Source organism: Ictalurus punctatus, chromosome 25, assembly GCF_001660625.3.
Source record: "Ictalurus punctatus breed USDA103 chromosome 25, Coco_2.0, whole genome shotgun sequence".
Taxonomy (NCBI): domain Eukaryota; kingdom Metazoa; phylum Chordata; class Actinopteri; order Siluriformes; family Ictaluridae; genus Ictalurus; species Ictalurus punctatus.
The window spans coordinates 3,455,001-3,471,516 of NC_030440.2; the positions used below are offsets into that span (position 1 = coordinate 3,455,001).

General features: G+C 44.9%; 1 protein-coding gene across 4 annotated transcripts in view; it reads right to left on the minus strand.

Moving 5' to 3' along the window:
- Positions 1-14,183, minus strand: part of lpgat1 (lysophosphatidylglycerol acyltransferase 1) — a 53,314-nt gene extending 39,131 nt beyond the window's left edge. Inside the window, exons 1-2 of one of the 4 annotated variants that reach the window (XM_017455956.3) lie at positions 13,471-14,183; positions 7,591-7,843 (exon numbers count right to left, since the gene is read on the minus strand). In XM_017455956.3, the coding sequence (XP_017311445.1) occupies positions 7,591-7,828 (238 nt within the window). In that variant the 5' untranslated portion in view covers positions 7,829-7,843; positions 13,471-14,183. Of the gene's footprint in view, positions 1-7,590; positions 7,844-10,200; positions 10,426-13,046; positions 13,339-13,470 lie in introns of those variants that run through there. The other 3 variants (XM_047150876.2, XM_053675593.1, XM_017455957.3) reach the window with 3 other exon arrangements.
- Positions 14,184-16,516: the final 2,333 nt, after the last annotated feature.

The window sequence follows — 16,516 nt, forward strand, 5'->3', positions numbered from 1 at the left end:
CCTCGTTTGTCGGAAACGCCCGTGTTCGGGCTCATCGTTTCACCGGGGCCACGTTCTGACGGAGCAAAAGTCGGCTGTTTTTGAATTACCCCGTGGCATATTGACTCATTATGAATACCGCTACGGCCAAAAATGAACCGCACGCCTATGAAGGTACACCGTCATGTGGTTATACCGTCACACCTGCGGTTTACAATGCTGTTAATTAGGATGATCCGTGTGACGTCCCTGGACGTACGCCGATGTTTGGTCGAATTTCTCTCTCAAGCCATCTCCTTCACCGGACGTGAAGCCGTGACCGAGAGAGCATCGCCGGTGTTTGAAACGGCACGAACGGGGCCGGGTCACGTCTTGGACCCTCGTCATACATGTCCCCGTGGACGTTTTTCCGCAGAACACCGGCTCCAGACTCGTCTTCGCCGGTAGCGTCGGACTCTTTTTCGGCTCCAGACCCAAGATTTAAGACCCTGAAGAGGTCCGGGATCATTTTAATGGCAGCTACGACACTGAAACCACAGCGGTGAGTACTGTTGATTAAAACAATACCGTGTTTAAAGCGTTCTCGCTACAGGCGAGAGCAGGAGAAATCGCCACTTTCTTTCCTTGCAGTCAAGAGTCCATGATGTCCTTCATGTTTCCCCTCTTTAAAACACTTTAGACATGGTCACTCGGTCTTTTTTCCTCCCTCAGCTCGCGAACAGTCGGCCAGCTCGGGTGTTTTAGTCATCGGAGTCCCGGTACAAAAGGGCAACCTAAAAACAAATCAGCATGCGCTGGCCGGCAGCCATCTTCTCTCTCCAGTTATTGACCTCAAAGAGCCGCCAAAACACTCGGTCTGCAGTCCAGTGTGTTAAAATACTCGACAGGTTACGACTGAATTAAACGGATGACTTCATTTGGTTTGGTTTTTTCGACCGAAAGTGGTCGAAGGAAGGACCGACGCCAGTGGTCATCAACCCTCTTCATTGAGATGTACCACCTTCCTGCAGGTTTCATCTCCAACCAAAACCGAACACCCCTGATTTAATCGATCACGCCCTTCTTAAGGGAATGGGTACGGTTACGGTTGGAGTTAAAGTCTTCAGGAAGGTACAGTAGATCTCCAGGAACACCGTCGGCGACCCCTGACGTACACGATACTAGGTAGGTGGTTTTAATGTCATGGCGGATGGGTGTGTACGAAACCCATCATCACTTCCATGATGACCCCACCAACATCCACAGGAGATGAAGGCTGACCGAATGGTCTGATATAGATAGAGATCCATATGCATACGCTAACCCGAGGGAACACCTCCGCTGATATCGGGACTCTTGGTGGAACCTTCTTTGTTCATATTTACCGAGGGTGCCAATATTAGTGGAGGGCACTGTATGGGAGAGGTCGGAATGACGCGTTGGACAGTGCTCTCTTCCGCCATCATGAAAACAGCGACTGGGGCAAGATCATTTGGAAGAATGATGTTCATCTCTCTGGTACGGTTCCAGACACGCACACAAACCCGTTTCCAAAAACGTTGGGACGCCGTGAAAAATGTCGATTAAAAACAGAACGCGATGATCCGCGAATCTCATAAACCCACGTTATTCACAATAGAACATCTCAACTGTTTATACTGAGGAAATGTACCATTTTAAAGGGGGAAGAAGAAAAAAATGTCATTTTGAATTTGATTTCCACAACACGTCTCAAAAAAGTTGGGACGGGGGCAACAAAAGGCTGGAAAGGTAAGTGTTACTAAAAAGAAACACCTGGAGGTTAATTGGCAACAATTATTGGTGGATATATATATCATAAAATATTAAACATATATTGGTATATATGAGGTATAAAAAGTGGATCTTTGAAAGTCTTTCAGAAGCAAAGATGGGCAGATGGTCACCAGTCAGGGGAGTGTGATGGTCAGGACAGGAGCTTGATTTTGTGGTCAGTGAACCATTTCTGTGTTGATGTTGATGATGTTTTGGATCATCGTCCTGCTGGAAGATCCGACCACGGCGCATTTGAAGCGTTCTGTCAGAGTCAGTCAGGTTTTCATTTAATATCTGTTGATATTTGATAGAGTCCATGATGCCATGTGTCCTAACAAAACGTCCAGGTGCTCTGGCAGAAAAACAGCCCCAAAACATTAAAGATCCTCCTCCATATTTAACCGTGGGCATGAGGGACTTTTCCATACGGCTACCTCTCTGTGCTCCAAAACCACCTCTGTGTTTATTACCAAAAAGCTCTGTTCTGGTTTCATCTGACCGTAGAACCCGATCCCATCTGAAGTTCCAGTAGTGTCTGCACACTGAACACGCTCGAGATTGTTTTTGGATGAGAGTAGAGGCTTTTTTTCTTGAAACCCTTCCAAACACCTTGTGGTGATGTCAATGACTTCAGATTGTAGTTTTGGAGACTTTCAGACCCCGAGACGCGACTAACTTCTGCAGTTCTCCAGCTGTGATCCTCGGAGATGTTCTATCCGCTCGACCCATCCTCTTCAACAGTGCGTCGAGACGATACAGTCGCGCGTCCAATCATAACATCTCCAGTCGACTGGAACGTGGATGGAAACGGGCATTTTCAACGCTTGTACTATCTTCTTATACCCGCTTCCCATTTCGTGAAGCTCAACAACCTTTTGTTATGAATGAATTGAACCTGTGTGTTACCTCATATTTATTTAACGGGAAATCATGTTTGAACAATTTCCTGTTCCTAGTCAAAATGTAAAATATCAAATGGGAATATACTTCAATGACAAGTCTCTCATATGAATTCACAGGAGGTACAATAATTCTTGCACACCAATATTTAACAATTTTTTTTTTTCCCGGAGAAACCCGTGTTGTGTTCGCAGTTGTTTGATATCCATGAGAGCGGAGTATTTTTGTGAATTTTTCTAACAAAAGATCAAAACGTTAAACAATAAAGACAATTTTTCACAGCCTTCTTCGCTCATATTTACAAAGGGTGCCAATCTATCTATCCATATCTCTCGTGTATATATATATATATATATATATATATATATATATATATATATATATATATATATATATATATATATATATATATATATATATATATATATTCTATATTTATCTATCTACCCTCAATGACCTCAGAGAGCTGTCAAAGCACTTAGCATGCAGTGCCGCGTGTTAACAAGAGTGTGTCCTTCCCTAAAGGCTTGGCGAACCGAACAGAAGCTCTCAAAATCATCAACTCACTTCCTGCATGTGACTTTCAGCATAGACTCATATCTCTGAATAAAGACGACCAGGGCTGATCCAGAATAATATGTAATGTGACAAACGCCGTGTGCATTATACATATATGTATATTATATATACACACACATTATATATATATATATATATATATAAAGAATATTACTAACCCTACATTAATAAAAGTTAAACTCCGTACGTTATTAAACGCAGCGCTGCTTATTAAATCTGATGGTTGTAAGCTGACGCGCATCTATAAACATATTCATCGGCGACAGTTCTGTTTGCCGTGTTTTTCCTCGTTCGTGAGAAAAGGGCCGTCTTTACGCTGCGGATCAAAGGCTACCCGGAAATTACACCTACCTGGGCAGCCTACTAATGAGTGGAGCATCCAATTCACAAAAAGAAACCCAAACCAGTACTCTATAGTGATAGTAGAGACTATATATACACTTTAACATCTAATTATCGGCAAATACCTAATCTGAACCTTTACGCAGCAATCCGTCAGTGTATCTAATCACGAAAAGTGACACCAGTGCCTCGCACGACGTGTTAAAACCCCACCCACACAGAGCTCCGAGCTCTTCGGATGCTCGTCTATTCTCCACGAAAGGATGATTTGCACGGTCCTAAATTCCAAAGCAATTGTTGAAAGATCGATGATGGGTTTTCATGATCGATCGTCCTGGCAGTCGACGTGCGCGTGCAGGTTCTCTGTACAATACCGACGGAGAAAGCACAATAGAACTCCATTTCCCGCTCGTCTCTTTTTCAGTGGGCATTTACGCTGTTCGATGACCTCTCCGCTCCGAACGTTTCCCACAGTCTACGTGGTGAGAGCTTAAAAAGCGGCTTAAAGACTGCAGGCGTGGCCTTTTCTGTCAAACGGCGAGTTAGAGAACCTGATTCTTGATCAAGCAAAGTGCGTTGCTAAAAAGGTGTGGCGGACAAGTAAGAAACGTCCGTGTCCCTTAAAAGAAGAGTCCGCCTCCAACCGACAGTGACGCCTATTTACCAGAACGACGCCTCAAAAGACCCTCGCCTGTAAAAACCCACGTACCATAAAAGATGACTACTTCAGTAGTGTCACTAAAGCGAAGTTCACGCTACAGGACTTTCGGCGTCGGCGGATCTCTGTACCGTTCACGCTTGTACATGACTTGCTCTCTTGTAATCGGGAGTCGTGATTGCTCAGCGACAGGGGGTCACACGCTACACGACCCGACGACTCCGTCCGCCGTCCAAACGCGAGAAGTGATGCAGATATACGACACGGAAAGAAAAAAAAAAAAAAACGTGCGAAACAGGCGTCGTTTATTTGAAGATGGCCGTGGGACAGAGACGAGCGGTCCGAGTTCCCTAAAAGGAAAAGACAAAGGGAGTGGGTGAAAGAATGGACGAGCACACGCAGGCCGCGGGGACTGCCGTCACTGCCGGCGACGACACTTTCCACACCGCAGGATGTGGAGTCGCCCGAACGCTCCGGATATTCAGCATCCGGAATACCCGCGTGGCCTCGCGTAGTTCGCACGCGACGATCGACCGCCGGTCGGTGAGCGCCGACTGCTCACCGACAAAAACCCTCGATCGGAGACGGCTTGCAAATCGACTTGCAAATCCCGCACTGTGAACTAGCCTTAAGTCCGGGTGGGCAGGAACGTAGCTTTTTATTTATTTATTAGATTACAGTAAATCTAAACCAAGTGTGGAGGGGTAATTCTATCAGAAAGCTGCAAGCGATACAAATCATAACATTACCCCGTGTAAAATCTATAAATAAGGCTATCCCCGAGCGTTTCCTTGCGATCTGGGCTTGAATTAGGAGGATAGCTTGTTGCTGATGCAAACCTCAAACAAAACATGGCTGACTGAAAATATCTAGGGCAAGGGGAACGTAGACGTTTTACATAAACGTTCGCTTACGGAGAAAGCGGCATGGGTTTGAACATATAAGGGTAACTGAGGGAACGGCGCGAGATTTGGCAACGTGTACACGGACACCGTCACGAAGGAATGATTAGAAAAGAGAATATACGGGGTTCCCACTCCAAGTCGAACATTCCGAAAAATTCCACGACCTTTCCCTGACCAAAATCTTGAATTCCCGTGACCTACTGTGTGAAGAACGGTACAATGTACCGCCTGGGTACCGAGCAGGGAAAAAACAGACTATTTTAACCCATTAAATCTGTAAGCTCGATAAAGCTCGTCTTTATCGATCAGAGCGCAGGGTCAGCCATGATATACAGCGCCCCCTGGAGTAGAGAGAGTTAAGGGCCTTACTCAAGGGCCCAACAGTGGCAGCTTGGCAGTGCTGGGGCTTGAACCCCCGACCTTCCGATCAGCAACTGAGCCTTAACCGCTAAGCTTCACTGTAAAAAAATAAATAAATAAATAAATAAATAAATAAAGAAGGGGGGGGGTTTACAAACGAAATTCCCTGATGATCCCTGACTTCAACCCCAAAATGACCGAGCCGTTGTGTCTCGATGCAGTGACTTGGACAAAGAGAAGCACAATACACATGGATAAATCATTAATCAGACAGTCTTTCCTTGTTCTTCGTCACACGTGTAAACTGCACTTTGCTCCACGTCCACCGTGACCAGCCTCGGGAGGTCATGACATGACATTTGTAGTAAGTTGCAATCCAACGATAACAGGCTAATATTTATTCCTCTTTTCCAGGAGATAGCGGCGAGTCAGTTTCCCAGCGGTAAAGTTTCACTACGCTTGGGAACGCTTTGACACGAGTATCGTGTCCCCGCAGTCACTGAACAGACTGCACGTCTGGCTGAGGAAATCCATCCAAACTACAGCAACAGAGAGAAATGGCAATACTGCTCCACCTCCATGAGGGTTTCTCAGAGCTGAGAAACGGATTATGCACATGCTATACGTTTTAGTTGTTTTAGTAAATAACATTTTACATGTTATAATAATAATAATTTAAAAACAACGACATTAATAATAACAATAATTACTATTATTATTAGTAGTAGTAGTAGTAAGGGTTGCACAGTATACCGGTACTACGGTAGTATCGCGATACTGAAGCTTCAGAATCCCGTCGATGGCACTGTATTATTTAAACGGTAATATTGTGAATACGGCAGTGCTGTAAGTAACGCTGTGTGTGCGGCAGTTAATACTATTAAGACACACCTCACTGCTTCTGCAGAACAGAGAATAAAAGTTAGACACACTTCATTTAACCTAAATTCTTTACCCTAATCTTTAAGGATTTCCTGTTTGATAGTACGGGAGCTAACGTTATGCTAACCGCTGCGTGTGTTTCCTGAAATTAGCCGTGTTTGATAGTACGGGAGCTAACGTTATGCTAACCGCTGCGTGTGTTTCCTGAAATTAGCCGTGTTTGATAGTACGGGAGCTAACGTTATGCTAACCGCTGCGTGTGTATCCTGAAATTAGCCGTGTTTGATAGTAAGAAAGCTAACGTTATGCTAACCGCTGCGTGTGTATCCTGAAATTAGCCGTGTTTGATAGTACGGGAGCTAACATTATGCTAACCGCTGCGTGTGTATCCTGAAATTAGCCGTGTTTGATAGTACGGGAGCTAACGTTATGCTAACCGCTGCGTGTGTATCCTGAAATTAGCCGTGTTTGATAGTACGGGAGCTAACGTTATGCTAACCGCTGCGTGTGAATCCTGAAATTAGCCGTGTTTGATAGTACGGGAGCTAACGTTATGCTAACCGCTGCGTGTGTTCCTGAAATTAGCCGTGTTTGATAGTACGGGAGCTAACGTTATGCTAACCGCTGCGTGTGTATCCTGAAATTAGCCGTGTTTGATAGTACGGGAGCTAACGTTATGCTAACCGCTGCGTGTGAATCCTGAAATTAGCCGTGTTTGATAGTACGGGAGCTAACGTTCCCAATTGTATGATTTTTTTTTGGAGTTATTCATTCTTAACGTTGTGTTCATGCTTAGTTCTCGGAGGACAATTCCCATTTGCATGATTTCATTGCTCTGGGGAGCAACAGATGAAATGTGGGGCACGCTGAATTACTTGCTTGCCAACTGTATGACTGATTGTGAGTTTTCCCAACAGCCAGTTATTCGTTCTCGTTAATAACGTGCGTCTCTTTTCGTTTCTATCCATGCATTTCTGTAAATCTGGCTCGTTTCGCAGATTTGAACGATGAATTAACACGACACTGCGTGATCGTGATCCTTCAGCTGGTGTAGCACCGTAAGAGATGTCTACGGTATCGTGACAAGACGACCCTAGCGGTAGCAGTAGCGTTCATGACGCGTACTTATTCATTCCACTAAACGTTCTCGGACCTAGTGACGTCCTGTATTCTCGGTTGGGCGTGCCGAAGCGGAGCAGCAGATTTGATTACCTGTGTATCCTGCACACCAGCCCCACGACGCCACCATGGCCAGTAGCCACCGGAACATGACGCCCTCGATGTGCCAGAAAGCAGAGCCGTGCACCATCCTCAGCGGCTGCAAGACGATCAGGTACAAGCAGTAGGATGGAATCGCCACGCAGTTGTTAATGAACATGAAGGTGAAGCGCAGCAGAGCTTTGACGAGAATCCAGCCCAGTCTGCGCAGCTCTTCAACCAGCGGGGCCATTCTGCTACAAGCACACTGCACAACAAAGGACAAAAGCACGTGTAAGGGTGTGCCGGGTGTATAAACATTAGGCGTGAGCCGATAACTCTAGCACTCACGGTAATAATAATTAGTAACACGATAAAAGTATCGTTCCCGCCCCTGTGGTCTAATTGGAAAATTGGAGGATGAAAACCTACACACACACACACACACACACACACACACACACACACACACACACACACACACACGTAGCCTGATTTAAACCACTTCAATCCCAGACCTGTTATTCTCTAAATACGTCACGTTTACGGTCTTTCTCCGTCCTGCACGCCTTACAGTTATCCGCTCTCTCATGCCCGTAACCTTTATACGCGATGGCCTGCCCACCCAAAAGTAAAAACCGTCTGTTCGTGTGACTCTCTCGTTGCATCATGCGGGATCCCAGTCCCGACGCACACACCTAGTCGCAAGCAGATTCCTGCCAAGCTTTCTGAAACAAACAAACAGTGTGCCCATCTCCTATTTCTACATGAATCTGTAGAGCGCACCTCATCATCACGGTCGTGAACGTAACGCACTCGTATTCGGTTATATCCCTACTAGCTAGGCGGGACGTCTTGGGAAGACGGTGTGCGCTTGAATCAGGATAAAACGGGGGTCATTCAATCAGGACAAACCCGAATGGTCTTCTACTGGTACGATTCTACAGATTTAAAAAAAAAAAAAAAAGGTACACATACAGCGACAACACTCGGAGACCGTTCATTTTCAATGACAGACATCATTCGATCGATCTGATTTTTTTAAAAAATGCATTATTCAAGACATATGGGTAGGGATGTAACGTACTGACTCTCTGAAGTGCCTGCGCATGCAGTATCACCCCACTTTCGATTCCGATCGGTCAGAAGGTGTTGATTCATTTTCTTTAACAGCAGCTCTGATGGCCGCAAGTCACAACTTTATGTTCAACGTGCTCACTCGAATATGTTCGGGTTTCTATAGTAACCGCGAATTCGCCCACGGATTAAATACTCAGAGATGCTCCCAAATAATCCGAGAGGAATTAATAAACAGGTCGGAGATTGGAGATTGTTGAACATTCATGGGAGGAGTCTCCAGCGTCGGAGCTTCGTGACGGTCGGGAGTATGACAAGTTGCTATGTTAAGAGACGGAGACTGGTGAGAAAACGACTCCTTAAAGCGGCTGTAAGTGAATAACGATAACTGAAAAACTATTATTATTTTTTTTGTATTCTCATATTTTTTTAAAAAAAATAAATAAATAATCTACATTTACTCGTTGTGAGATTGCTGTGGAATAAGAGGAATAAAACGCATCAGGGTAGGCTGTTATTGGAAAATAATCAACAATGGGGTGGGATCGACAACGCTTTCATGTTAGGTCACATCACACCGGCCAGTTTTTCAGAAAATAAAAGCTCACGAGACTCAGACTTTTGGACTTACTCTCCAGAGTCGTCTGAAGACACGCCTTAGCAATAAAAAGCTCATTTTAGTGTCTAACGTGAACTCCAGAAGCACGTACACGCTCGCCGCGTGACAGATTTCCCAGCATGCAAAGCGTCCGAGCTAATCCGTCCGATATCTGCTTTTATCTCCACGCTTTCAACGGTGCGGAAAACGGTGTGAGGGCTCATCAGTCCCCTAATTCACACGCGGTCTGGTTCGTCTCTGCCGCAAGACCGGCGAAGGTACGGCTAGCTACGGGCCGAAGCGAAACCTGGCTTTAATAAAATCACGATACCATGCTTTAAAAAAATAAATAAATAAATAAATAAATCAGTGTTGGACGATTTCTCCTGAAAACTTTCCGCTCAAACAAGCGGAGACTTTCGACCTTTTGAATATGGATATTTATGCAAAAAGCAGAAGAAAAACACCACCACGGAGCAGAAGTACTATCTAAAAAGCTGCCCACACAGGAGCCTCTGCCTGAATGGAACGCGAGGTTTGAAAGTGTGCACAATAACAGTACTGTGCGTTATGAATACAGAAATATGCCACCTGGAGCTAAAGGTACTTCACAGAATCGGTTCAGGTTTTAGCCTTAACGAGAAGAGTCCAAAACGTAGACGAGACAAAGTATTTAACCGGGTCAGGTTGATGATCAAAACACAGAGAGAGATATCTGGCATGCTTACGTCATATTAGTTAAATATACAGAAAGATATTTCTCTCGTATATATATATATATATATATATATATATATATATATATATATATATATATATATATATATATATATATATATATATATATATATATATATATATATTACAAAAGTAAGGATGTTCGAGTATATGAGCAGGCCCTGTTAGAACTAAAACTACTGTGCTGAGTTAATAGGAACCAAACAACTCACCTACAGGGCTCTTTGTCTCTGTGTGTGTGTCCTCAGCGCTCAATGAAGACAAAGCACAGACAAACACACACAACCCTGCGCTTCTATCAGTTACGGCCTTAGACACGCGACTTAATTATTAACCTGCGAGTCACTGACACGCTCCGCTTTGTTGAATCACTTAGCCATTACTGGAAAAGTGAGCAGCAACTGCAACCTAAAGAGGGAGGAAGAAGTAAGTGAGGGGGGTCAAAGGAGCTGGTTTAAGCTTACACACAAAAGTTTGTGTTTTTTTTTTTTTTTTTTGGACAAGATGTTAGGCGGACTAAATTGTGTCGTCGGTTATACACGGACGAGTGATGAAAAGGAAATCGGGTGACTCTGTGACGCGGTTTACCGGCACGGTTGGGGGTCAGGGAAGAGTTACGGCAAATCATTACGACGTCCTGCGGATTCTATACTGACGGGAGTGGTCACGTCCAGGAAGATCCCGCCTCCGTCCTCAGAACACGAGGGCTGACGGGATGGTTTCATGTGTATGGAAATGCCGTGGAAGGTCTCAACCGAATTTGAGCACCAATGGGAGATTCTGGTGTGATGGCCCTAGTACAAGGCTCAATGTCGAAGTGTTAACGGCAACGACTCGGGCAACGACATTCACACAGCCAACATACAGGACTTGTACATATGGTTGCACTGTGCGGCAAAGCAGGAAAGAGAAAAAGAGAAAGTCTGGTATTTCACTGTAGTCGAACAGTGCACACTACCACAGATTCACACAATACACTATCAGATTTTGGAGGTGCGTGCTGGCTCCTCTGTGGACTACGCTTACACGAAATCTCCCGTTTTGCATCATGACACAGATCGACAGAAACGCCGATGTGTAAGTGAGCCTTAATCTCCGACTCTAATCTCCACCATCGGTAACTTTTACATGTGAACCGGACTGGAAGTCAAACTGATCTGCTGTTTCTATTGATTATTTACATAATCAGTAATATTAGATGTACTTGAGTTACTCTTTGACACGCAGAACCTGAACACAAACACGCCGTTTCAAACATGAATAAACTGTTCATGTACTGCTAATAAACGACCGATCGTGTCTAAACAAAACAACGCCCAAACGGCACATCCCGTAACTACGACCCACAAAACAATCCCCACAACCAACTACCACAAACCACAACCAAATACCACCAACCACCACACTACAAAAAACACACCCTACAACCAAATACCACCAAGCACACATACCCCCACACTACAAACACCACACATCTAAATACCACCAACTACAAACACCCCAAACCTTAAACACTCCCCACAACCAAAACCAAATACCACACACCACTACACAACAAACACACCATACAACCAAATACCACCAACCACACTACAAACACACCATACAACCAACTACAAACACCCCAAACCTTAAACACTCCCCACAACCAAATACCACCAACCACATACCACCACTCTACAAACACCACACATCCAAATACCACCAACTACAAATAGCCCAAACCTTAAACACACCCCAGAACCAAATACCACCAACCACATACCACCACACTACAAACACACCATACAACCAACTACAAACACCCCAAACCTTAAACACTCCCCACAACCAAATACCACACACCACTACACAACAAACACACCATACAACCAAATACCACCAAGCACACATACCCCCACACTACAAACACCACACATCCAAATACCACCAACTACAAACACTATAAACCTTAAACACTCCCCACAACCAAATACCACCAACCAAAACCAAATACCACACACCACTACACAACACACACACCATACAACCAAATACCACCAACCACACTACAAACACACCATACAACCAACTACAAATACCCCAAACCTTAAACACGCCACACAACCAAATACCACCAACCACATACCACCACACTACAAACACACCACACAACCAAATACCACCGAAGGCAAATAACACCACTCTACAAACACACCACACAACCAAATACCACACATACCCCCACACAACCAAAACACCCAAAGGCAAATACCTCCACTCTACAAACACAGCACACAACCAAATACCACCAACCACACAAACAAATACCACCAACCAGAAGTACCCCCACTCTACAGTCTTCACAACCAAGTATGTCCAATCACAAATACCACTAAGCCCAAATACCCCCTTCAGCTAAAACTCTGACCACCAACAGCTTCTGCATCTAAAAGCTCTGACCCCCCCACACCCCCCCACACACACGGGCTACCCCTTACATCTAAAAGTTCTGTACACCATACCTCCTACATTTAAAAATACCCTGACCACAAATACCCCTTACATCCAAGAACCCTAACCAGAAATACCACAACCACCAAAAACACGGTCTCAGTCCAAATATCCCCAAACGACGGTCCGAACCCCAGCACGCTCAACAAAACCAGAACGGTCCGGTTTACACAGGCCCTGACCTCTCCTACTCAAACTTCACCTCTGACCTGGAAACCGGCAAAATAATAATAATAATAATAATAATAATAATAATAATAATACAACTCTAGAACTCAAAGTGTAAACCCACCAAAATATTTCAGGCTCTTAACCCGAACAGCATGAACCCTTCCAGCGTGTACACTTCTTATTGTCTGAGCAACAGCAAATAACCCGGCAGTGAAACAGAGGACATTTTAAAAAAAGAAAGAAAGTCTGTGGAGAAAATTTCCAGCAGAGACAGAACCAGGCAGCAGACGGCTAACCTGTTAGCATAAAACATGCAAAACAACAAACTTAACCCCGGCAAGACGCGGCTCAGTGTCGCCTAAACGTGTTTCATTAGCAGCGTTTGAACACATACTTAGGGCCAGGCCATTAAAATTTCATCAGGCGGTGTAACTAACGCTGCCTCGCCGCATGAAGCGTGGAATCTGCCGCTCGGTTCGGACTAAAAAGGGCCAAGCTTCAGCAGGACTTTGACCATTAGACGGCATTACAGACTTGTACAAGGTCACTACCGCTAAACCAAGCCGACCAGCACAGGGGGATGTTGTTGTTTACACTGAAGAGCTCAAATCCAGCATTAATCAAGTTCATTAGAGGAGGATCATCTGAGGGCCACATGCGCACTGGGGAGCTCTGTCCACAAGGATGAGAACAGCCTAGAGGTCACCGCCAATAATAATAATAATCATAACAAAGAACATTTCTGAGTGTGTTGATGTGGGAGATGATGAGGGAGTGCGCACAGCTAGCTGTATGTAGAAGACACGGTCAGTACTCACAGTGGGAGCAAATGCCGGACGATGAAAGGAGAAAAGAGCCAGCTGAGGGGAGCTGGGCTAAACTACACACTGATGCAAAGTCACATGGAGATTACAGCGATTAGTGCAGATTATATATATATATTTGATACAGCTAAATAATCCGGGCCGTTGAAGAAGTCGTTGCCATGTCAACCACGCCGGTGTGCACGAGCCCTTCCCGCTGCATCTGCTTCAGCCAATCGACCGATCAATCAAAGCATCGAGTAATCAATAGCGCCGGAAGAAGAATTTCTGCGATGCATCCGAGCAGGAAATAAACACACGGATGAATCTTCTTTCTGGCCTCCAAGTTGTTGATGATGAGGAGGAGGAGGAGGAGGATGAAGGTGGTGGTGGTGGTGGTGGTGGTGATGCCGCTCGCTGATGTCAAATCCCCTTCAAAAAAAAAAAAAAAACTACGAGGTCGAGCGAAGATAAAATAATAATAATAATAATAATAATAATACAGGAAGGTAGAATCCCGTTGTTTTTGTTCCCTCGGATAACACACCGAGCGGACCACTTAAACGCGGAACCGATTCGGATGAATCGTTCCTACCGGTCCTTTTAACAAACGGAAAAGCAGAGACTTTTGCAGATGGAGGAGCGTCGTGAGGAAAACGCAACGGTCGCCTTCGTCTGCTTCTTCTTCGCCTTCTTCTTCGTGCGCGTCTTCCTCCGCTTTAATTTTTCTTCTTCGCTATTATGTGGGTTGCCAGAGCAACGCCAGTGAGTCTACCGCCACCACGCGGCCAAACAAGGAACACAATTACTAAACGAGCGGGTTCCAGTCTTAGTTCTTTGCACCTTTGTGTGATTTCCGGTTTAATCACGTTTGTGATTTCCGGCTTTCTGAGAAAGGATGGGGGAGGGAGGATTGTGGGGGTGGGGACAATGAAATGCTGTCCGTCAGCTTTGTGACTACGAAGCAGCTTTTATTTGTCTCATATACATATTAGAGCACAGTGAAATTCTTTTCTTTGCATGTCCTAGCATGTGAGGAAGTTGGGGTTAGAGGGCAGGGTCAGCCATGATACAGCGCCCCCTGGAGCAGAGAGGGGTAAGGGCTTTGCTCAAGGGCCCAACAGTGGCAGAGCTGGGGCTCTGCCACAAAGCATCTCAAATAACACCTAAAACAAATCGGGAATCCCCCTCCAAAAAAAAAAAAAAAGTTGAAAAAATTCAACAAAAATATGAGGAAGCCGAATGACTGAGAAATGGTTTCAACACCCCAAACTAAATCACTTTATCCCCCAAACACCCCAAAGAATGTTATACATGCAAGGAATTTGTCTTAGTTTGGGTTGGTCTCATGCTGCTGGTGTTGACTGGACAAAATTTGTAGTCAAAATGACAAAAAAAAAAATTCCAATCAGGTGGAGATTACCATTATAGTAGATGTTGAACTTTGCGTGGCAAAGAATCAGAGGAAAGCAGAATCAGGTTTATGTGACACTGTGTTGAGGAGTTACTCTTGTAAAAGTATATAAAAATGTGCCTTATTGCTGGTACTGTAGCACTTGAGTAGTGCAGGTCAGTACTGCTGTGTAGGCAGCTGAGACCGTCCTCTATCACTATGGCAGATTTCACAAAAAGCCCATGATGTGTTCGCTGGTCTGCCACATATCAAAGTATACAAACAATAACAATAAATAGAAAACATAAAATTCCAATAGGACGCCTACTCACCTTTGGTGCCTGGCTCCCTAAGTGCAGCATAATAAATAAGGAGAGTGGAGGGGGGAAAAAGTAGATAAAGGAGCTTTGTGAAGAGTCATGGTGTAGAATTGCTCAACAATGGGTACTGAACATGTCCATTTGGGCGAGAACTGGTCTATTGTATTCTAGTGTACATTTGAAGAATGTTATATATATATATATATATAGAAAACAATGAAACAGTGTGTGTTCAGGGAAAAAAATACGGAACTGAAGTGCTGTGGCTCTCCAGGACCGAGGCCTGATACTAAAACACCTGTTCGGACATTTTTAAACAGAATACGTCACAGTGTGCTTTAAATATCACAACTAGGCCTTGACTGGAACACCAGCGAGATTGACAGGCACAAAAGCCACACCCCGTTTACTGGGTCTGCCAGGCCACACCTCCTGAGAGAGCCTGAAACATTTTTCTAAATGTTAATACATTAGCAGTAAAAAGAGAAGCTGTGAATGTGTGTGTGTGTGTGTGTGTGTGTGTGTGTGGTATCAGAGTCATATCAGGATCAATTTGTATATTTGTTCAATAAACATCGCACAATGAAGGCATTCATGTGTATACATTCTGTAGTGTGTGTGTGTTTCGGAGATGTCACAAATCCACACACACAGTACGCTATAGTGCATGATGTCAAAATAACGTTAATGGAAACAAGTAGAGTCTCGCTGTCGCTTCATCAGAGAATTTATTCCACAGTGCTCGTCCGTATTCCGCCTTATGTTTATGGAGCAGACTGTAGAACAGTTGCTACGCTTGAAATAGACACAAAAAGTGGCACCGGAGGTGTTTAGGGGTGTAGGCGTGACTGGGAGTGCACAGCGGCGTACTACATTCTGCTGAACTGAACAGCGAGTTACGGATTCCAGAGGTTTGATGAACTCGACACCTCATCATTAGTCATCTAATTAGCCAGACGACTAGTCCCAGTGACTCCTAGCACCAGAGACTCCTAGCACCAGAGACTCCTCGCCCCAGACGCGCCTCGCCCCAGACGCGCCTCGCCCCAGACGCGCCTCGCCCCACACTCCTTGCCCCAGACACTCCTTGCCCCAGACACGCCTCGCCCCAGACACGCCTCGCCCCAGACACGCCTCGCCCCAGACACTCCTAGTCCCAGACACTCCTCGCCCCAGACACTCCTAGCCCCAGACACTCCTAGCCCCAGAGACGCCTACATGACGCTTCACAGACAACAGAATATATTGTACAGATCCTATCCTCAGCCTTGTGCTCATTTAATCGACCACATGATCGCAGTTATAATATTTCACACACGGTACTGCGCAAAAAGTTTTAGGCACTCTA